Source organism: Haliotis rubra, unplaced genomic scaffold (assembly GCF_003918875.1).
Source record: "Haliotis rubra isolate DU_JTF1 unplaced genomic scaffold, ASM391887v1 Scf7, whole genome shotgun sequence".
Classification (NCBI taxonomy): Eukaryota; Metazoa; Mollusca; class Gastropoda; order Lepetellida; family Haliotidae; genus Haliotis; species Haliotis rubra.
Window position 1 is genome coordinate 3,552,717 of NW_025767412.1, and position 22,773 is coordinate 3,575,489.

General features: G+C 41.5%; 1 protein-coding gene and 2 long non-coding RNA genes across 6 annotated transcripts in view; 1 reads left to right on the forward strand and 2 right to left on the reverse strand.

Annotated features, from left to right (window-relative positions):
• Positions 1-1,246: 1,246 nt before the first annotated feature.
• Positions 1,247-22,773, reverse strand: part of LOC124258711 — a 77,162-nt gene continuing 55,635 nt past the window's right edge. The window contains exon 2 of the long non-coding RNA XR_006893658.1: positions 1,247-1,292. This is a non-coding gene — a long non-coding RNA (uncharacterized LOC124258711). The remainder of the gene's footprint in view (positions 1,293-22,773) is intronic.
• LOC124258709 (E3 ubiquitin-protein ligase TRIM33-like) overlaps positions 1,247-22,773 on the reverse strand; it is a 39,605-nt gene continuing 18,078 nt past the window's right edge. Inside the window, exons 3-6 of one of the 4 annotated variants that reach the window (XM_046692784.1) lie at positions 15,113-15,244; positions 3,359-3,485; positions 2,910-3,003; positions 1,247-2,037 (exon numbers count right to left, since the gene is read on the reverse strand). In XM_046692784.1, coding sequence (XP_046548740.1) covers positions 2,919-3,003; positions 3,359-3,485; positions 15,113-15,244 — 344 coding nt within the window. In that variant the 3' untranslated portion in view covers positions 1,247-2,037; positions 2,910-2,918. Of the gene's footprint in view, positions 2,038-2,909; positions 3,004-3,358; positions 3,486-15,112; positions 16,228-22,773 lie in introns of all 4 variants that reach the window. The other 3 variants (XM_046692785.1, XM_046692787.1, XM_046692786.1) reach the window with 3 other exon arrangements.
• LOC124258710 lies at positions 2,282-21,990 on the forward strand. The gene is made up of 4 exons (XR_006893657.1): positions 2,282-2,927; positions 3,683-3,687; positions 8,536-8,542; positions 21,980-21,990. It is a non-coding gene; the product is annotated as an uncharacterized LOC124258710 (long non-coding RNA).

Genomic DNA, 22,773 nt, shown 5'->3' on the forward strand with positions numbered 1-22,773 from the left:
AGAACAAAATTGACAAATTCATGCTATAGGTTATTGAACACATGTGAGATGATCTCACATGTCCATTTTTCAAAACCGAGCGGATCTGTTACATTTCTACATCATTTCGATAATTGGAGAGGTGAAATGGGTTTTAATGTTCCATTCAAGATTGTTTCACTCCTATAACACACAAGTTTGTCTGCTTGTTCTAAAAATAGCCACCAAAGCATGAAATACATTTTTTTTTAAACAAAAGCAACCTTCACGGTCAACTATCGAAAACTAGTTGAGATACTAATAGTATCTAAATACCCAATAGACTCACAACTCCCTCCCCTCCTACAACAGCAAGCTATATCGGGGTTATTTGGGAGGTGGATGACTCCTCATGTAATACAAGCCAGTATTCCTGTGAGTATGGTTTGATAATTCATACGACTACAAATACTATAAGAAAAATGTCCAGTATGACGATACACTGCGAATAAAACAATTCACAATTCCCGATACCTGCAAGAGATACTTCAATGGTCACTAGGAACGTTAAACAGCTAAAATGTTCCAAGTTGGGAATAAACGTCAATGAGCCATTGACGCATGGTTCTACTGAGAACGTGAGAACGACTTTGGTGTAGGCAGATTCAAGTCGAATGGCAAGGACTCAAATATCCATCTAGGGGAGATAACTCTCATCTTCCCTGTCACAAAATGCATGTTGCAGGGATAAAAGGAAACGGTACAGTGTCAGGATGCATCTTGACGAGGAAGATGTTTACAATACACAATGTTCTTTGTGTGGCATTTTACCAGGAACTCCAGCCAGGGTCAAGTTTTGGGTACATCAACTCATTTCTTTCCCCTCACCAGTCATGCTTGACATTGCAGTAAAGGTATAATAGGCTCTTGTTGTTCCAGGATTAAAATGCCATACCATTTGTTCTCTTGGGCCAAGGGAGATATTTATCTCTAAAGTTCATCGTTAGTTGCCAGAACACAGAGTAACATAAAACTAAATGTGGAGCAACATAAATACTTTATGTAGGCTTCTTAAGAGGGAAACTTCAAGTAGACCTTAAGTGTAAGGACTAATAGTTTTGAAATTGTAAGATGTTATTCAAATTACTTTCAGAAGCCCTAGGCGTGAGGAATACCACTTGTCTCCGTTTCCTTTTATCCAGAACAAAACATACAACTTTATGGATAAGAAGTAGTTGTATCTTTCCATAGTTACTCATCAATATATACAATACCAATCAATCAGTATCTCAGTGACTATTTAATAATCAAAGCATTGACAAGTACTAACATGACTATCAGTCAACAGAGATCCCATCTTTAGTTATGATAACAAAGTACCACATGTATTATGATACATCCTTCATAGTTTATGTACTCTGTTAACACACCTATCGGGTCACATAACAACGGCAAAATAATGTCAATACAATGACAAAGACAACAAGCAAAATATGATGACATAACCCAAAACCAGTGCAAACACATACCAAGTTGCTTTGCATTGTCATTCATGACAATTAAATGGTAACTATTAAAATATACATTTCTAAAACTGGATTAAGTTGAATCTAAACTACATGTGAGTAGAAACACAATAATGTGAACGCTAGACTGTCTCCAGGATCCTTGGTAATGAGTTAAAATAGAAAGTCCAACTGAAGCCTTGAATTATTGAGCAAGTCTGGTGCAGAGCATTTCAATGCACATACAAATTATCAGAATTCAGTTTTCATTTGTGATTGTGCTCTGTTTTGTTTTGTATATAGTGGTGAAGCAAAAATGAAAGTCCAACTAACACCTTGAATTATTGAGCAAGTCTGGGACAGAGCATATCCATGCATATGCATATTATTAGTAATCGCTTTCATCTGAGCTTGTGTTCTCGAAATATTTTGAATATGGTGGTGAAGCGACAACCGGAACTACCATCATGTTTGTTTTGGATTTGATGGACACTGGTCGGTGTTGGTCACTCACGTGGACGCTGTGATTCCCTTGAGTGACAAGGGTCAGGGTAGTCGTTACCGGAACAGATCTCTGAAAGAGAAGTTCCTCTGACTCAAGTTACAAGAATAACAAACACATATGTACACTGGGCCAATGACACCGACCTTCCATATCAGCGAACGGATAGTATTTGTAGTGTTACAGATGAAGCAAGTTACTGTAGCTGGTTGTATACAGGAAGCCTGTATGTGTCAATGACTTTGACATCACACCTGACCTTAAAACATGGCAAGTACAGATGACATTTTTGTAGGACTGACTTCTTTCACGACTGTCATCTGCAATTTCAATTAATTACCTGTAAGAAATATTACTTTTGCAAACAGGGCTGCTTAATTCACTTTGGAGTAAGTGTCAATATTATTTAAGATTGCTGAAGTCGAGTGAGTGTCATTTATTACTGACAGGCTTGAACAATTTGCGCTGCTTGTCCTAATATGGTTGGGTGGGTTATGTGTATTCTTAAAAGGAAGTAGTGTCAACCTTTTGATTTCTTAATTTCTTAAGAATATCAAAGTAAATTGAAACACTCAGCAAACACTCACTGCCAACAATGATATCAACTAAAGCTTTAAACCACAAGCTGCCTGTTGCGCTGCACCTGCCACACAATGGTGCCCGTATGCGTGTTACTAACTGCTGCATAATTCATACATTTTGATGATGGATATTGTTTTTGAACCCTGTTCAAGGGAATTATACATGCCAAACAACTAACACATTGATCAAAAGGTTATTTATTCAACCATATGATAAGATAAACTACTTTCCACAGACAATACATAATAAAATAGAGTTCCATTATGACCAACTCAAGGTAGTATACATTACTTTTTCTATTTGTGTCTCAGTCATGATGAATTAGGGAAGCACTAAACAAAAATATTTGAGTGATGACTTACTCTCCCGTGTTAGGAGTTGTAACATTCATTACGAGAACTTGATGTGCGACGCCTGCGATAGTTCGGTTGTTCAAAGACGCCCTTCCTCTTTCCACTATTTATAGTACATAAAGCAAAAGTTACAAACAACATCGTACAACTGTAACACTGTTGAAACAAATATGTACTCATGAAATAGTCACAATTGCACAATCGACTCTGCTTTGTGCTTTTAGCAGAGATTTCTTCTGGATGTAGAAAGGGTTTTTCGCTTCTGTTATAGAACACTAGCAATCGAAAGGCTGTGTATTGCAATGATAATAGGCTTGGGCTGATTCACACACTAAATTGTCATGTACTGCGCTTCGCAGTGACGGAACGTCTTTACTTCCTTACTACTATTACATAATTGTTAATCTGTTTACGAACGAGTATTTCTCTTATTCAGTGTATCTGTAAATTGTACATACGTGAGAATCGGAGTGCAGTTGGTAGTGGAGGCTTTCTCTTTTAAATGCTTAATAAGTTCATTCTTGCTCATATATTGTAAAGCAGCATCGACCACTTCATCGAAACACAACAGAAGCTGCTTCCTTTCTGAAAAATGAAAATGGAGTTGGTGTTATGTTCGTCTCATTGCGAGGTGAGATTGCTTCTTTAAGTGGTATTTTAGAAGTTGATGGAACTAGTTATGTGGATTGACAAATTCTTTATTGGAATGAATGAAACGTTTGGATGTAGATGGTAACAGAATATAAACATGAAGGGCGTTTGAGTTTATGCTATTGACGAAGTTGATGTACGGTATAATGACATTACTAATAGTGTTTACAGATGATGACTATAGAGCCAGATGGACAAAGGATAGGAGGGGGTTTATGTTGATTGGCCTTGATAAGATTATGGTAAAGCTGAAAGGTGATCCTTGAACCTTGATCTCTGTTGTTTTTGGGTTGAGTCGTTGGATGTTGATTGCCAATACGAGTTTTCTGATACTGTAGTCTGACTGGTAGTTTTCAAGGATGCTGAGGTTGAAAGGATGATTTGGGTGTGGTCGGAAATTCTATGATATTCATAGATTCACCTACGTTCACCTACGGGACGTTTCACCTACGTAATAGTAAAAAATCGCATTGCTGTGGTAGACAATCTCTGAGTGATCGTCTTTGTTGGTTGTAGCTGATTTTCCGGTGGCTTGCAAAATGTCCTGAATTGATTCCCTCTCTGGAGCACAACACCTATAGTGGCTTGCTACCTTAGCGGATATGATGGATGGAAGTACTGGTGTGTGGTATGCTGGTATGATGAGGTGAATTGAATGGTGCTGATACCTGACGTGGTGGTTTGTCTTTATGGTTAAGGATGGTCTTGGTAGTTTTGTAAGCTGGTTGGCTGGATACTGGTTGAGGTTTATGAAAACATTGCGAATGTGTTCTTAATCACGGTCAAGGGTTGTGGAGCTGCTGTGCTTGGCTCTTCTGGCTAGGGAGGCGATTATTCCTCTCTTAACTTGAATGGGGGTGGTTAGATGTGAAGTGGACATATTGGTCCGCATGGGTTGGTTTTCTGTAGAGGCTTGTGTGGAGCTTGTTGGTGTCTTTCGTGTCTATGACGTCAAGGAATGGTAGTTTGTTGTCAGTTTCTTCTTCCACTGTGAACTTAATGCGGAGATGTTGGGTGAGTGAGTGGTTAAGAAGGTGCGTAGGATCATCGACTGGGTTAATCATGACTAAAGTACTGTCTACGTTTCTGAACCAGCATATAAATGTGATGGGTGAGGTGAGGAGGACCTAATTTTCTAGTTCTGTCATGTAGACCTCGGTGATAATTGGAGAGAGGGGGGATCCCATAGATAAACCATGGGTTTATATGTAGATTTTGTGAGACCAGGTGATGTAGGCGGAACTAATTCAGGAATGGATGAGGCAGATGACGCTGTTTACGAGGAGGTAGATCGGCGTTGATGTCTCAACATCGTTGCACCATTGCATAGACTCAAATATCATAGCATCTACACCGAAACGTATCATCCATTGCGTAAAAGAAGGGGGATGAAATAATGAATATGAACATTGTTTGACTTTCTTCAGTCGTCATCGAGGGTGGACGCCTACAGGGCTAAAGATAAGGGGCATGCAGGCGTAATATACGCCTCAATACCATCGAAGTACAACATAATATATGATTTCAAGTGTATCATGTAATCATAAATACCTTTGTACGTCTAACATTTAATGTCAAGAGTTTCTTATCCAACGCGATTTGACACATGAGGAAACCCCGGTCGCTCAGTTATTTCTTACTCGTCTTCAAATACAAATACAAGTACATGGTTGGAAATAGTAGTCGATGAATCGTCCAGACAAACCACATCACCAACTCGCTCGCACAAAAACATGTCAGCAGTACTCCTTCAAAATTATCAGTACACCTCCACTTGCAATATGATGTGTAAGTACACCCACACCCCCAAAAGTTATCTGGAGCCCTGCGCCTGCAAGTAGCAAAGAGCTTCAGGACCGTTCGACTATCTCCCAGAGTGCTCGGCAACGACATGGATAGATAAGTTTGACAGATGAAGGTGCAGAGAGTATAGTTACAAGGACGCTGAAGTTCCGATTTCCAAATGTGTAAAAGAAACGCATAATAAGAGTTCAAATACCGAATGCCGAGTGTAGAATCGGATAAAATACCAAACATGAAAAAAATTCAGATTCGTGATTCGAATCCCGAATATGAAAATAAATATTCAGATTCAGGTTTCAAATCATGAAACCCGTATGTTGAAAAAAACTCAGATTTGAGGTTCAAATATCGAAAACTATAAGCTTTTAATGTACCCAGGTATACAACGAGCACCTACTACATTAGAAGGGGGATGAAATAATGAATATTGACATTGTTCGTGTTTCTTCGATCGTCATGGAGGATTGAGGCCCGCAAGCAGGGAAGAGCTTCATGAACGTTCGACTATCTCCGAGAGTAGTTATATAATGTTGGTTCTATTACAGGGTAACTTATAGGCTTATTTCTACGTAATTCCGCTCCCAGCGCCTAGTATAAAATAGTGATTCGATGTACAGCCGAGCTTGCCAGCCTAGACCCGTTAAACCTGCAAAGTGTCTATGATGATAAGAATCTCATTTTCACTAGGGCATCCCATTTTTTCAGCAACCACAAATCTACTACTGACTAGACCTTGACATGCCGAGTGGAGTTTCCTTTTTAAGGGGTCTTAGAAACTCCAAACACGTCGAGATCTAATCGGTGGTTTATGCGCGTGTGTCCGTACGCGTAAGTCGTGACGCCGTCGACGGCGATCCACCGTTCGGTATCCATGGGCGACAAGGAGGTTTTATTGAGGGTGATTCCATAGATGTTGTGCTTGTTGCTTCTCAATGCATTCATTCGGTGTTTGAACGTTTTATTCTTGAACAGAGCTTGTTTGAAGAGGGCGTGTTTGACGGTTGTTTCACCACGTATTGTTTTACCACTTTCGCCTTTAGGATCACACCGTTGTCGGCTTTCAGGATGGAATACATCTTGGGTCTTAATCCGATGTATTCAGCGATGGGTGTGCCCACGCATTCGTCCTTCATCTTGCCGAGGACCTTTTTATTGGTTGGTAGGGCGTGGTCTTGGGGGTAATCGCTGGTGTCATACAGGTGCATGTATTTCGCCACGTCCTCGTACACGTCCTCGGTACGTATATTTTAGCGACAAGGAATCGGTGTCCTTGTACAGCAGCTCGCATCGATCGCCGTATTGCTTCTTGAGTCGGTTGTAATAAAAGTCGTACATGACATGTTTGGACAGGTCGAGAATGATCATCTCCACGTAGACGGGCCGGTTGAGTTTGATGTGGCTTTTGTTCATGTGGTGCGCTGTGAAGTCGTCATCGAATAGCTTGCTTCGGTTGAATGCCTGGCTGGTAATCAGTTTTCTGAGTTTTTTCCTCGTAGTGTGATAGAATGAGTTTTATGTTGACGCGTTTCGTAACGCGTGCATATCGTAATTGGTGAACATTTCCAGTTTGACACCCGTTTTCTTCAGCAGCGCATCCCACGAGAGACCAGAGCTGGTGTAGTACCATTCGGGGTCGAGTTTATACTGTTTCAAACACATTGTTCTGAACGTTTCGAACACGTCGGCTAGCAGCAGCACATCCGTTTTCAAGTCCAGGTCGAGGTAGTCGCCCAGATTCTTGCAACCCAGTTTGTTCCATACGTTCTGAGCATGCTCGTAATCGTCCTGGGAGATATTAGATTCAGTTAAGTTGCTGTAAATCGGCCGATGGGAGGTAGTTGGGTCTCGTCGAACTTAGACCAATGGTCCATGTACTCGTACGGGTACACGACCTTTTTGAGCAGCAGAGGCCTTGTTGCCTCATCGATGTATCGATGGGTGATGGCGAAGGTATCGTTGGCCTTGACCAAACTGTCGAGCAATGACAGGAGGAACTGAGCACTATCGATAAATCTCAGACCGTTGAGCGAGAAGGAAATGTATTTCTCCATGTTGTTGGGGATACTCTTGATATCACCGCCGACCTTCAAGATGGCCTGCATGATCAAGCGAGCATCGTACCCTCTCAAATTGTATACAACCACGAGGATAATAATGTTTTTGGGATCGTTTTAGTTGCACGCATTGTGTCGACAGGTAATGACAGATATGATCTCTCACCGAATCACCATTCAGGGGTCCTCTATATACGTGACAACATTTAGCTCGTCGATGAGAAAACTCATCCTCTGGCGTCATATCCATGGAGGAAGGATGCAACAAAGCTCGCTTCTTTGATGTTTCTCTCTTCGCGAGGGAACATGAGAAATATTTCGTCCGCAGCAGGGACCTCGGTAAATCACCGGTGGTTCCGTTTTTCCATCGCATCGGACGACCACGTACCCGAACCCGTAGGCTTAGTGTTTTTGCGTTTTGTACGTGAAACTTTTTTCCGGGGATGGCACGACGGTGTTCACCTATTTGATGAGAGCTTCGAAGTCGGCGTAGATGACATAGTGAACGGGTATTTGATGTTTGTGGTTGATGAAGTTATTAGATGTTTTTATTTTCTCGAGGCATATCAGTTCTGATCGCCGTCTCTCCCACGTCTCGGCAATCCTCCCAATGCAATTCTAATAAATCAGCGCTAGAATACCCATGTAGGCACCGTTCGCAGAAATGTTTCTTTCTGGTGTGTATGGATTGGTCGTACAACAATCGGCTCAGATTTTTAATGGCTGTATAGTGGTACTGGCCATCTTTTTCAATGAGAAATAAATTGATTCTGCACACGGTTTTATCACTCACAGAGCTTATCCTGTGCACAATGGTTTTGTCGCCTTTGTGGCCGAACACGTTGACAGCCAAATGGTATTGTTTTTCGAATCGCGTCCAGTAGGAGATGGGCGTTATGCATTCTACACCCGTGAAGTCGAACCCAGATGCCTCAATCGATGGATAGCTGGAACGCCAGCACGGATTACCTGTCGGTTCGTGCGTAGCAGCTACGACGGCCTCCACCTCGCAGTAATTATTAACATTGTCAGGGTTGGCTTCTGGGTTAACAAGGGCCTTTATCTCTGAAATGCTTGGGCACCGGTATGTGCAATACGCCTCTGAGTGGCATGTAGTTCGCGTCGAGATAAACAGTGTTGATTTTGTCTACCACCCATCCAGAGCCCATGTGGGTATATTTCTCCTAAGATTCTTGTATGTTTTGTAATGACGTGTCGATGGAGGATTCAATATATTCTGGTTGAGTTAGGACTTCCTGTTTGCCTCTGAAATAGGGCACGGTGGATTTGGTACTGCCATCCGTCTGAGGTTTTTGGAGCGTTATTTTCATCGTCAGTTGGTATTTTTTTGCTTTTCAAATCGTTTAATTCTTTGCGAAGTTTACTGTCGATGAAGGGTTTGATTTTATCGGTATCGATATTAGAATCGATCACCATTTTACAACCTAGGAGATACTTTCCCACGGCGTGCTCCTTCGGCATGAATCACAGTTCGACCGGCTGGTGTCTTCCAGCAAGGTGAGCAGTTGGGCTTTTCTCATGCGAGAATAACCAGTCAATCCACGTTCTTTAGCTCGAACTTTGAATTGACGGTGGGGGGCTTGTCATAGTTCATATCGAGCGAAGCCAGCAATTTCTCATGCGAGAATAACCGATCACACCACACTTCTTAGCCAACGCTTTCAGTTCTCCGACAGTATGCCATATGAAAGCTGTTTCTCTAATTGGTTGTATTCCATATGCAAGTCAAATGTCTAATAGGGTGTTCATTGATGATGGGAGGTAACTCCGTCAGCCTTCTATGAAATGAGTGAGTGAGTAAGTTAAAATTTAACGTCACCCTGGCAATATTTCAGCCATATATTGACGAGAAATGTTGTACATACACAATAAATACAAGTAATTAAATACCCAGTCATCGACGGACTGTAAAGTAACTAGGGTATCACAAAAAGAGTTAAAACAAGCTAGTATTATTTTTAAAAGTAAGAAACTATTTGAGACAATACAATGTAAAAATGGGCTAGTGATCGCCAACAACTGAAGGTAGATGACCACACTAGGGACCATGGGGACTTACAGTGCTTTTGCTACCTGCATGGACCCTAGTTAGATTTACACCATCCCTTCAGCCGCTGGCGAATGTAGGAACATTTAGCCGACAGTTAAAATAACAAATATACTTCGTTTAAAAATCGGGTAAGCAAAATTTTAACTTTGAAAGTTTTGGGACTTACGTATCCTCTCAGGAGGACAATAATTTTACGCTACTTCAACCCCCTTTGAGGATACAGCCACTAACAATCTAAGTTGAAAATCTGAACTACCAATTATGAAACCTTATCTATTTACAAAACATATATCAAAATTCACAAGGGATACAAAACGGAGGATCCTCACTTTTCAATAGGCATGCATGAGTATATCTTGTGTGGCCAATACGACATCGTCGTATGATGACCTCTTCAAATCTGGACTGACAACCCAAGAAATAGGGTTTTATTTCATGTAATTTATTTTTACCTACCTGGGTGTCCCACTTCTTTTGCATTAGATCACGGATGTAGGTTCTAATGATAGCTTTGTAATCCGAACGTGGAATAAGAAGTTAAACCGAGCACTTTGCTATCAGGTCCTCTGTGGCTCAGTCGAACGACTGATGGGGTAGGGCCAAGGTGCAGAGATTTGCAACTCTGTCACTGAGGGTTAGAAGCCTGCCATTCGGAAAAAAACACGGAGCTCTCAGGCAGCTCCCACAACCCCATGGGAGAAATACAATTTGCAAATTGTAGCAGAATGTATATTGCAGGGTACGCTGGAGGTATTCTATTCTGTATCCCTGGTGGAACGATGTGTTTCTAGCTCCGTGTGTGGCTGAGAATGGAATGTGCATTTCATTTGGACTACATTTAGACATTTGTGTACCTTAAGTGTATATACAATTATGTGGACATCTCCACATCGTGTGGATCTTGGGTAGAGCTGGGCAAATCCTTGGAATGCGGAAACCAATGTACGACTGAATATTGCCACAAACATGCTCAAAGTGTGAGAAGGGGTCATGCCAATTATGCGTGTCAAGTATGTGGTGTTGGGGTCAAATGTCAGTATTCTTTGTGCAAAGCCCATGGGGCTGACATTGTCAGAATGAAACCGATCACTAAAAGGCGTTCAGATTATATACTAGTAAGTGAATTTAGGAGACTCAGGAAGATTAACGTTTATAAGATTTTACGGCGCTTCATTTCAGAGAAGGCTGACGGAGTTACCTCCCATCATCATTGAACACCCTATTAGACATTTGACTTGCATATGAATACAAACAATTAGAGAAACAGCTTTCATATGGCATACAACATGGCTACTGTCGGAGAACTGAAAGCGTTGGCTAAGAAGCGTGGTGTGATTGGTTATTCTCGCATGAAGAAAGCCGCATTGCTGGCCTCACTCAGCATGAACTATGACAAGCCCCCCACCGTCAAAGCGCTCAAAGTTCGAGCTAAAGAACGTGGATTGACTGGTTATTCTCGCATGAGAAAAGTCCAACTGCTCACCTTGCTGGAAGACACCGATCCGGTCTGTGATTCGTGCCGACGGAGCACGCCGTGGGTAAGTATCTCCGAGGTTTGAAAATGGTGATCGATTCTTATATCGATACCGATAAAATCAAACCCTTCATCGACAGTAAACTTCGCAAAGAATTAAACGATTTGAAAAGCAAAAAAATACCAACTGACGATGAAAATAATGCTCCAAAAACCTCTGACGGATGGCAGTACTGAGTCCATCGTGCCCTATTTCAGAGGCAAATAGGAAGTACTAACTCAACTAGAATCGATTGAATCTTCTATCGATGCGTCGTTACAAAAAATACAAGAAAATATACCCACATGGGCTCTGGATGGGTGGTAGACAAAATCAACACTGTTTATCTTGACATAGCGAACTACATGCCACTCAGAGGTGTATTGCACATACCGGTGCCCAAGCATTTCAGAGATAAAAAGGCCCTCGTTAACCCAGAAGCCAACCCTGATGATGTTAATAATTACTGCGAGGTGGCGGCGGGTAATCCGTGCAGGCATTCCAGCTATCCATCGATCGAGGCATCTGGGTTCGACCTTTACGGGTGTAGAATGCATAACGCCCATCTCCTACTGGACGCTATTCAAAAAACAAAACCATTTGGCTGTCAACGTGTTCGGCCAAGGAGGCGACAAAACCATCGTGCACAGGATAAGCTCTGTGAGTGATAAAACCAATTTATTTCTCGTTGTACCACTATGCAGCCATTAAAAGTCTGAGCCGATTGTTGTTGACCAATCCAAACACACAGAAAAAACATTTCTGCGAATGGTGCCAGAAAGAAGCTGATTTATTGAATCGAAGGATTGCCTGCATGGGAGAGGGCGATCAGAATCGATATGCCTCGAGAAAATAAAAACATCTTAGAATTCATCAACCACAAACATCAAATGCCCGTGCCCTACATCATCTAGAACTTCAAAGCTCTCATCAAACAGGTGAACACCGTCGTGCCATACCCGGAAAATTCAGGCACAAAACACAAGAACATCTTAAAATTCAGGTATGTGGTTGTCCGATGCGATGGAAAAACGGAACCACCACAGCAACTTAACCGAATCTAATATCTCCCAGGACGATTACGAGCATGCTCAGAATGTATGGAACAAACTGGGTTGCAAGAATCTGGGCGACTACCTCGACCTGGACTTGAAAACGGACGTGCTGCTGCTGGCCGACGTGTTCGAAACGTTCAGAACAATGTGTACAATATGAACAATATGAACTCGACCCCGAATGGTACTACACCAGCCCGGGTCTCTCGTGGGATGCACTGCTGAAGAAAACGGGTGTCAAACTGGAAATGTTCACCAATTACGACATGCACCTGTTCGTCGAGAAAGGCATGCACGGCGGGATTTCCATGGTCTCCAAACGGTACGTGAAAGCCAACAACCAATACGTGAAAAACTACGATTCGAACAAGCCCGCCAATCATCTCCTCTATCTCGACGCCAACAACCTGTACTGCTGGGCTATGAGTCAGTATTTGCCTACGGGCTGGTTCGAATGGGTTAATAGCCAGCACTTCAATCCGAAGAACATTATGGCCATCTCCGACAACTTCGAGATAGGCTACCTGTTCGAAGTGGATTTGGAGGACCCCGAAGCATTGCACGAATCGCACAACAGTTATCCGCTGGCTCCCGAACGATTAATGGTGAATCGAGACTGGATATCCGACTATCAGCGAGACTTGTTGGGCGAGAACACACTGGCTCAGGTGAAAAAAACTCGTCCCGAACTTGATGAACAAAACCAAGTACGTCGTGCACTATTGCAACCTGCAGCTGTACCTGTCGCTGGGTATGAAGCTGACCAAATTACACCGAGTGCTCAAATTTGATCAAAAACCCTGGATGGAACCGTACATTCGGTTGAACACCAGATTGAGGAAACAAGCCACAAGCGATTTTGAGAAAAACCTCTACAAACTCATGAACAATTTGGTATTCGGCAAAACCATGGAAAACTTGAGGAAACGCGTCAACGTAAAACTCATGCGATCGCACCAGGAGGAAAAACACAGAAAAACTGATCGCCAGCCAGGCATTCAACCGAAGCAAGCTATTCGATGACGACTTCGCAGTGCTCCACATGAACAAAAGCCACATCAAACTCAACCGACCCATCTACGTGGGGATGAGCATTCTCGACCTGTCCAAACATGTCATGTACGACTTTTATTACAACCGATTCAAGAAGCAATACGGCGATCGATGCGAGCTGCTGTACAAGGACACCGATTCCTTGTTGCTGAATATATGTACTGAGGACGTGTACGAGGACGTGGCGAAATACATGCAACTGTATGACACCAGCGATTACCCCCAAGACCACGCCCTACACAGCACGACCAATAAATAGCTCGTCGGCAAGATGAAGGACCAATGCGCGGGATACCCATCGCTGAATACATCGAACTGAGACACAAGATGTATTCCATTCTGAAAGACAACAACGGTGAGATCCGAAAGGTGAAAGGGGTAAAAAAACTATGATGAAACAACACATCAAACACGCCCTCTTCAAACAAGCTCTGTTCAAGAATAAAACGTTCAAACACCGAATGAATGCGTTGAGAAGCGACAAGCACAACATCTATGGAATCACCCTCAATAAAACCTCCTTGTCGCCCATGGATACCAAACAGTGGATCGCCGTCGACGGCATCACGACTTACGCGTACCGACACACGTGCATAAACCACTGATTAGACCTCGACGCATTGGGAGTTTCTAAGACCACCTATAAAGGTAACTCCACTCGGCATGTCGAGGTCTATTAGTTAATTTGTTGTTGCTGAAAAATGGCTTGCCCTGGCGAAAATGAGATTCTTATCATCATAGACACAGATTTGGGATTTGAATCCCCAGTGCCCAATTCGAATCCGTTTCTAAACAGAAATTTAAAAAAAAAATGAAATTCAGGATTCGAATCCCGAATGTAAAAAAACCTCAGTTTAAGGATTTGAATCTCAAATCACATTCGAATCCCGAATAAGGAATCCGTTTCTAACTTCATGTTGCTGTGTCCGGCTTGGTGTGTGCACCTGAGGCTGAACAAGGGCTCTAAGATAATAAAGAGCAGAGTCTGTCTTGAGGTATTTGAAAGTGTGGAATAGGATGTTTAACTTGATTCTTCTGGAAACGGGTAGCCAATGGAGTTGTTTGAGAACAGGAGAGGTATGTTGGTGTCCTGGTAATGATCCTGACAGCTGTATTGTGGAGGAACTGAAGTTAATGAAGGAGTGTTGAGGATATGCCATAAACAGGGAATTAGAGTAATTTAGTCATTTTAGTTGGATCTTGAGAAAGGTAACTGTGGAGTTTTCCAATCTAATGGAGGTGGAAATGACCTGTTTTTCAAACGGCTGCTACTTGATTCTTCATTGTCATATTAGAGTACAAAAACAATGCAAAGATTCTGTACTTGTTTGCATGATGTTACTGGTGTATCTCCAATTCTGCATGTCATTTTTGAATCGGGTATGTTCTGTACTTGGTGATGGGATCCAACAAGAAGAACTTCAGTTTGTTTCCCAGTTCAATTTAAGAAAATTAATTTTCATCCAGTTGCAGTCGTTATCAATGCATTTTTCTAGCCTGTCAAATTCAGTCGTAACGCGCAATGTCAACAGCGTAGCCATGAACAGGTATACTGTAACTTGTGAAGATATCACCAAGGGGAATGATGTACATGGTGAAGAGCAGTGGACCCAACACCAATCCTTGGGGGACGCCATAATTGCACTTTTATAAAGCTGAGTGACAGGCAAAGGAACAACAGAAATCACTATTATATAACAACTATCTATATGAATTCATATGTTAAAGGCATGGCATTTGACTTTACACATTTCATTGAACATATATGGGTTGTGGACCTGAACAACATTTACACATGTGTGGAATCATCAAGGTTCGGTCTCAGTAAATCAGCTACAATCAACAATAGGTTTCACTCTTCAGTGAAACAGGAGAAAGCGTTCATGCAGTGGTGATAATATTTCAGTAACAACCTGGATAACCTTTTTATGATAAACACGTATTAAAACTGTAGCCATTAACTACTATGAAGTTATAATTACATGTATGTCATGTACGTTGATGTACTCACCTATCTGGGTGCCAGTACACTCTCTCACACATCCTACTTCTGACAACAGTTTTTCGACAAGTTTTCCATTTGAGGCAGAGAATGTCACTGCAGGTTCTGTCGCTTTTGATCGTCCTTGACCTTGACCTTGACCTGATGCTTTCAGTCTGTTCTTGATAGCAGGATACATCTGCAGCATTTCCACAATATCAGCTGTATCCATGGCCTGTGTAAAGTATGTTTCAGTTGAGTCTATAACAGCAAGAGTGTTGTCTATCTTCTCCACTTCCTTCTTAGACAGAGCCAACTTTGTCTCACTCCTTTGGTCGACGTCTTGGTACAAACGTTCTTTTCTTTGATTTAGAATACTTGTCATGTTTTTAAAGTATTTGTTGACATCAGAGTTGGTTTTTCTCTGAGCTTGCACGATAGCTTCTTGACTGTTTTCTTCACACATGCGCCTCTGACGCAGTTGTTGGGCATTTGTTTGGACTGCTTGCATCAATGACTCCAGCTCCTCTTGTCGTTTCTTAGCCACGTCCTCGAGTTTCTGGAACTTATGACCTTTATGTTCCACAACCGTGCAAGACATGCAGCACAGTGTATCATCAATAACACAGAAGAACTCCAGCTGGTGTTTAGGATGATGAGTGCAGCAGTGCCGCTTGCCTAACATGTTCAAGGGTTGCTGCAAGGCATCACTCAGGGATATGATCTGATGGTCGCGCGTCAGTTGATGACGTTTGTGTACATACATGCACTGCTGACACAGATACACAGAACACTCTTGGCATCTGGACTTGGCTGTATTGCCATCGGGGCAGTCTGTGCATGGGACGTTCCCTTCGTTCTTCATCTGAACAAAATCAGTAAGTTTCACACGGACCAGATCCAAGGGCAATGAGTCCGCCTTCCCTGGGACATTGTGGACTTGACGACATAGAGGACATGTGATCTGGCCTTTCCCCTCCTTGGCGAGCAGCTGCTGAAGACACTGTGTGCAGAAGGCGTGGAGGCAGGTTATGAGGAGACGAGGACGTCGGTCAGTCTGGTTGAAATGTTCCACACACACAGGACACTCCAGGAATGTGTCTTTAAGGGCGCTCATGTCCACCTTCTTCTGGGCTTCAGCCATCCTGTAATATAAACATTAACATTCACCTGTTTACAGTCCGTTTGAGTCAGAAACGGACCAATGAATTGCAAATTGTATCATTGTACAAAATTGCCACATAAATATAAATAGTACACATGTTTATCATTTACTAATACCCAACAGCTTTCTTATATTTGAAAATAAAAAAGTTCTTTAAGAAACTATCATTAAAGGTCACATGCAACGTAAAACACAACTTTGCAGATTCTGATACCTTTCGGTATGGACTTACCGAAACAAATCATCAAAAATGCAAATTCAACTTATAAAGTTGAAAAATAACGCGATGAAAAAACCCGCGCAAATCGTAGTTCAAACAATTCACTAACTTTCCCCCAGTGCTTGTGGGAATTGAAGTGGTTTCAACAGCTGGGCTGCTATCATAGCACATGCGCAGTGAAATAGGTTCGCGGAGCTTGGAAGCGGGTTGTCCGGTGAATATTAGGTGAAGGTTTTGGTGTGAGCTATTTTTCTAATGTTTTGTTGATATTTCACAGGCGCGAGCTTTTTATGTGTTATTACAGTAGATTACCGATTTAACTGTTTATATAATTTCATTTGTCTATTTCACCATACTTTCTTCTTACCGAGTCACTTTCTCAGTTCGATACTTAAAAGCAATGTCATTATTTAGCGTCGACAGAATGTCTAACTGTGATATAGATATGTCGTTGTCACAGACAAATCTCAATGTCTGTTTTATTGGCACATATGTGTCTGCATGCCCGTCTGCTTATGACAATATTCAATACACAATTTCAATCACTGACCACATGCAATTTGAACTTAACACCAATCAGGCTATACACCATAAACAAAACGCATTGAGTTCGGTCTCTGTCACATTATGTAATTACACAGACAGGCAGGTGAGATACTTGTACACATGACATGTTATGATGTCTGTTGATTGCAAAATGTTATGCACAAAAAATGAGCATGTATTTACAAAACCCAACATCTCTATATATACACACACAATGAGCCGTGAGGACGGCATCTGCAAATGAACCAACCGTTACACTTGAGTGCATAACCCACCCGCTCTGACTGGGTGCGGTATCCCGGCTGCTTCGTTTCTTGGGAAGTAAACCCAAGTACAAAATATTGCACTTTTGATTTGCGATTGTAAGTAGTATTGTAGGTGGGAGCAGACGGTCCTTTTGGTTGAGGGAGGTTGAGGGAAGGGTGAGGAAATGGATTGGCTGATGTAAGTCACGTGATCATAGCTGATAGGTAAATAAAGACAGCACGTCACAGGTCAGGAAAGTTCAATGAAAGGTGTGGGTGTTTTAAGGCAGTCGTGCAGAAAACTCTTCATTAAGCAAGAAAAAAAACAGAAGCAAAGTGTCCTGAATAGAGCTATGTATAGCATGCTGCCCTGAATAGACAGACAGACAGTACCCGTCAGCCCGGTTTTGAATTGAGCGTGCTTGACAACTCACGTGACTCCGTCGTGAATGCAGGGTGTGCGTTGAAAGTACATCATATCACAATAGAGACGGGTTGTCAACATGGTTCGGAGACGGAATCTTCGAGTCATGTAAAATGTAGTTGAAAAACATTTCATACAGAACGCGTCCTGTACAAGTATAACACCATCAAAGTAATGGAAAGTTGGTGTAGGTTTATATGTTATTTCATACTAGTTTTTTTCCATCCAAATATAGCGTGATGAGAAATAAATGATTTTGAGCCATGTACACTAATGGATACAGTTTTAGTTTTACTAAACAGCGAGATGTTTGAAATAAGCGGCTTGAAATACACATGAATAGAAGCATATCAATATCATATAGCACACGTATAATACCATGAAAGTCACGTCATTTGGAGAGAGACGAAAGAAATAGAAATGTAGAGGCAAGGAATCTGCTTATTGAAACAGTAGTATTTGGTGGAGGGAAGGTGGAGGGAAGGTGGAGAGAAATGTATTGGCTGATCCAAGTCACTTGATCACCGTCAAATAGCCCGCGCTGGGCAAAGCGTTGGACTATTGTTCACCCTTTGTAAAGAAGGCGCTGAATTATTCAGCCCTGTGCCGACTTGAAGCCGATGTTTAAACGTTATTTCACGCGAGCTTTTTTTCTTCCCCTGCAAATGTAAGCTTATGAAACAAATAAACTGTAGCGTTTGTGTATATGAAACTATGTATCCAATTTTAGTTTTACTTCAGGACTGTATTGAATTGAGCGGTGTGAATGGAGCGACGATGGTGTTTGTTGGGTTGGATAGGAAAAGTCCGTCTGCTTTAAGACTGTCGTCTGCTAGCGAACCACTTCCGTTGACATGTCTCGTCAAGTTGATATTTCTAAAAATAGAAGATACATATACAAAAGAAGGTAGTCCACACCACTAATCATTCATATCACGGACTGTCTCTCCAGAACGGTTCGTGAATGTATGGATGGAAACACGGTTTATACATGTAACGTCTAATGTACATAGTCTAATCTGGCTATTGCCTATACTCCATGTTCTATTCTGCTTTACAGAACCAAACGATGCTGAATTAATCCTAGTAGTAAATGGAACTGCTAGAGCTAGTACGTGTCGTAATGAATTAAGCAAAGATCGGTTTTATTCTTCGCTGAGCGAGGAAGGAATTTCGGAACCGGATTATGACTTTGTCCAACGTCGACGTCTTTGGCATACGTGACATGAAATCGATGAACGATTTTGTTGTGTTGTACGTGTTGGTAGACACCTTACTGTTATGCAAATGTTTAGATCTATGTGTATGACAAACTACGGTATCGAACCGTTTCATTTTGTGAATCTACCAGGTTTCTCAAACATGTATTGCCTCAAGCTCACCCGTGTACAATTACGACTCTTAACTCACCCAGATTTATACGGGTATTTTGAGAGCGGTATCAGAGGTGGATGTAGTTTCATCGCCCATCGATATCTCAAAAGTAACAACGTCTACATGGGGGATGAGTATGACCCAACAAAAGAGACTGGTTATTTGTTGTACTACGATGTCAATAGTCTGTATGCTACTTGTATGACAGAGCCCTTGGCTGTGGGGAACTTTGAGTTCCTAGAGCGTGACGAGTTTGACAGTATTGACTGGATGTCTGTCCCTTACGACGGGGACTATGGTTATGCGATAGAATGTGATCTGACAATCCCTCGGCATTTACATGATTTCATCTCTTCATTCCCTCCGGCACCGACGCATAGGAACATACCACTGAGCGAATTTTCACCTTACTTTGAAGATATTTTGCAAGCGTTAGGTCTATCTAAAACCAAATCGAGCGGGAAAAAAATTCTTTTGTACACTGTATGACAAAAACAACTACATCGTTCATTTCGAAACGCTGAAGTGTTATTTGAGACTAGGTATGCGAGTGAAATATATTCACACCGTAGTTAGATTCGCTCAGAAGGCATGGATGAAACCTTACATCGATGTCAACACACACAAACGTAAAATAGCTACTGACAGCACATCCAAAGATTCTTACAAACTTTTGAGCAATGCGTGTTATGGAAAACAGATTGAAAACTGTAGAAAGTACAAGGACATTCGGTTGGTAAACGATGCTAACATATTGACGAAAAACACTGCCAAGTGCAATTTCAAACGACTCAATATTTTCTCTGAAGAGTTGACTTTGGTAGAAATGGAGCGTACTTCGGTCTCATTAGACAAACCAATTGCTGTGGGATTCTGTATACTGGAACATGCCAAGAGAAGAATCTATTCTTTCTGGTATGACGTTTTGGTTAGACAGTACGGTAGTCGAGTGAAACTGTGTATGACCGATACGGATTCGCTCTTATTTGCTGTGAGCGCCCAACCGGAAAAACCGCTCCTGGATCCTTATCTGTTTATGAGCTATCACATGGAATTATTCGACACGTCCAATTTTCCAAAGTCTCATCCTTTGTACTGCAAAGAAAGACATAAACAGCATGGCCTTATGAAATCGGAAACTGCACATCATATTATCACCGAATTTGTGGGATTGAAAAGCAAATGTTACAGTTTTGTAGTAAAGCAAGAAGTAGAGAACAAGGAAGGTGGTACGAGTGTACAACTCACTGAGGAGAAACGCGCTAAGGGTATACAGCGTACCTGGGTGAAAAAAACACCTCAGACACGAGATGTTAAAAGAGTGTCTGTTCAATCGAAAACAGTTTTGGGCTACGTTTCAACAAATCAGGTCTTTTCACAATACATTGTACACAGTGAAGGTAAGGAAAGTCGCGTTGTCTCCTTTAGACAATTAAAGGTACATACTCGATGATGGGATATCATCCTTACACTATGGTTATATTGCTCCCGAGTAAGACGAACCAAATCTCTCCTAGGCATTAGTTTATCGTGTTTAATACACGTGCGCTATGACCATATGTTGAATCACACACACACACACACAGACTGACGGGTGGATGGATAATAGTCAAGCTGGAAAAACTGAAAAGAGGCAAAGAGCCTACATGAAGACATGTACAATGTACATGTATTCGATGGATCCTCGTCTATATATCAGGTTAATTGATTACATTCGTTATCAATGGGGATCTCGTGAGAATCAGTTATTTGAGAAAGCCGTTTGCTAAGGAGCACAACTTGAGACGGGCAGAAGAGTTATTTAAAGTGGCAACATGATATCGCCGACAAACCATTCCTTTATACACACTGAACGTCACTGTCATAAGTCTTATTTGAAGCATACTTTCCCAAATGTATGAAGCATTTAAAATACGATGCATGAACCTTTTCTAAACAATGAAAATATTTAGTTCCCCAGATTTCGGACCCATATAAAAGAATCGGTAAAATCTTACAATCAAAGATGGTACAGGCAGTTTTGAAAGAAATAAAAGAATTCTTTTTGAATAACTGATATACAGATTGCATAGCCTTTGATGCTTGAACAGATAAACTTTTACAGGCTGTTGACCAATTTAGTCTGGATGAGAATATTAAACCCAAATATTTATAATACGAAACACATTTCAGCCTTGTATTACCATAATACAATACCTCATCCTTTTTTAACACACCTCCATTTCTAAACACAATAATATTAGTTTTCTCAATATTAACCCTCAAACCCTAAGTAATACAAAATTGATGTATCGGTCATACACAGTTTCACTCGACTACCGTACTGTCTAACCAAAACGTCATACCAGAAAGAATAGATTCTTCTCTTGGCATGTTCCAGTATACAGAATCCCACAGCAATTGGTTTGTCTAATGAGACCGAAGTACGCTCCATTTCTACCAAAGTCAACTCTTCAGAGAAAATATTGAGTTGTTTGAAATTGCACTTGGCAGTGTATTTCGTCAATATGTTAGCATCGTTTACCAACCGAATGTCCTTGTACTTTCTACAGTTTTCAATCTGTTTTCCATAACACGCATTGCTCAAAAGTTTGTAAGAATCTTTGGATGCGCTGTCAGTAGCTATTTTACGTTTGTGTGTGTTGACATCGATGTAAGGTTTCATCCATGCCTTCTGAGCGAATCTAACTACGGTGTGAATATGTTTCACTCGCATACCTAGTCTCAAATAACACTTCAGCGTTTCGAAATGAACGATGTAGTTGTTTTTGTCATACAGGGAATGAAGAGAAGAAATCATGTAAATGCCGAGGGATTGTCAGATCACATTCTATCGCATAACCATAGTCCCCGTCGTAAGGGACAGACATCCAGTCAATACTGTCAAACTCGTCACGCTCTAGGAACTCAAAGTTCCCCACAGCCAAGGGCTCTGTCATACAAGTAGCATACAGACTATTGACATCGTAGTACAACAAATAACCAGTCTCTTTTGCTGGGTCATACTCATCCCCCATGTAGACGTTGTTACTTTTGAGATATCGATGGGTGATGAAACTACATCCACCTCTGATACCCCTCTCAAAATACCCGTATAAATCTGGGTGAGTTAAGAGTCGTAATTGTACACGGGTGAGCTTGAGGCAATACATGTTCGAGAAACCTGGTAGATTTACAAAATGAAACGGTTCGATACCGTAGTCTGTCATACACATAGATCTAAACATTTGCATGACGTCGCATAACAGTAAGGTGTCTACCGACACGTACAACTCAACAAAATCGTTCATCGATTTCATGTCAAACTTATGCCAAAGACGTCGACGTTGGACAAAGTCATAATCCGGTTCCGAAATTCCTTCCTCGCTCAGCGAAGAATAAAACCGATCTTTGCTTAATTCATTACGACACATACTGGCTCTAGCAGTTCCATTTACTACTAGGATTAATTCAGCATCGTTTGGTTCTGTAAAGCAGAATAGAACATGGAGTATAGGCAATAGCCAGATTAGACTGTGTACATTAGACGTTACATGTATAAACCGTGTTTCCATCCATACATTCACGAACCGTTCTGGAGAGACAGTCCGTGATATGAATGATTAGTGGTGTGGACTACCTTCTTTTGTATATGTATCTTCTATTTTTAGAAATATCAACTTGACGAGACATGTCAACTTTTTCAACAAACGGAAGTGGTTCGCTAGCAGACGACAG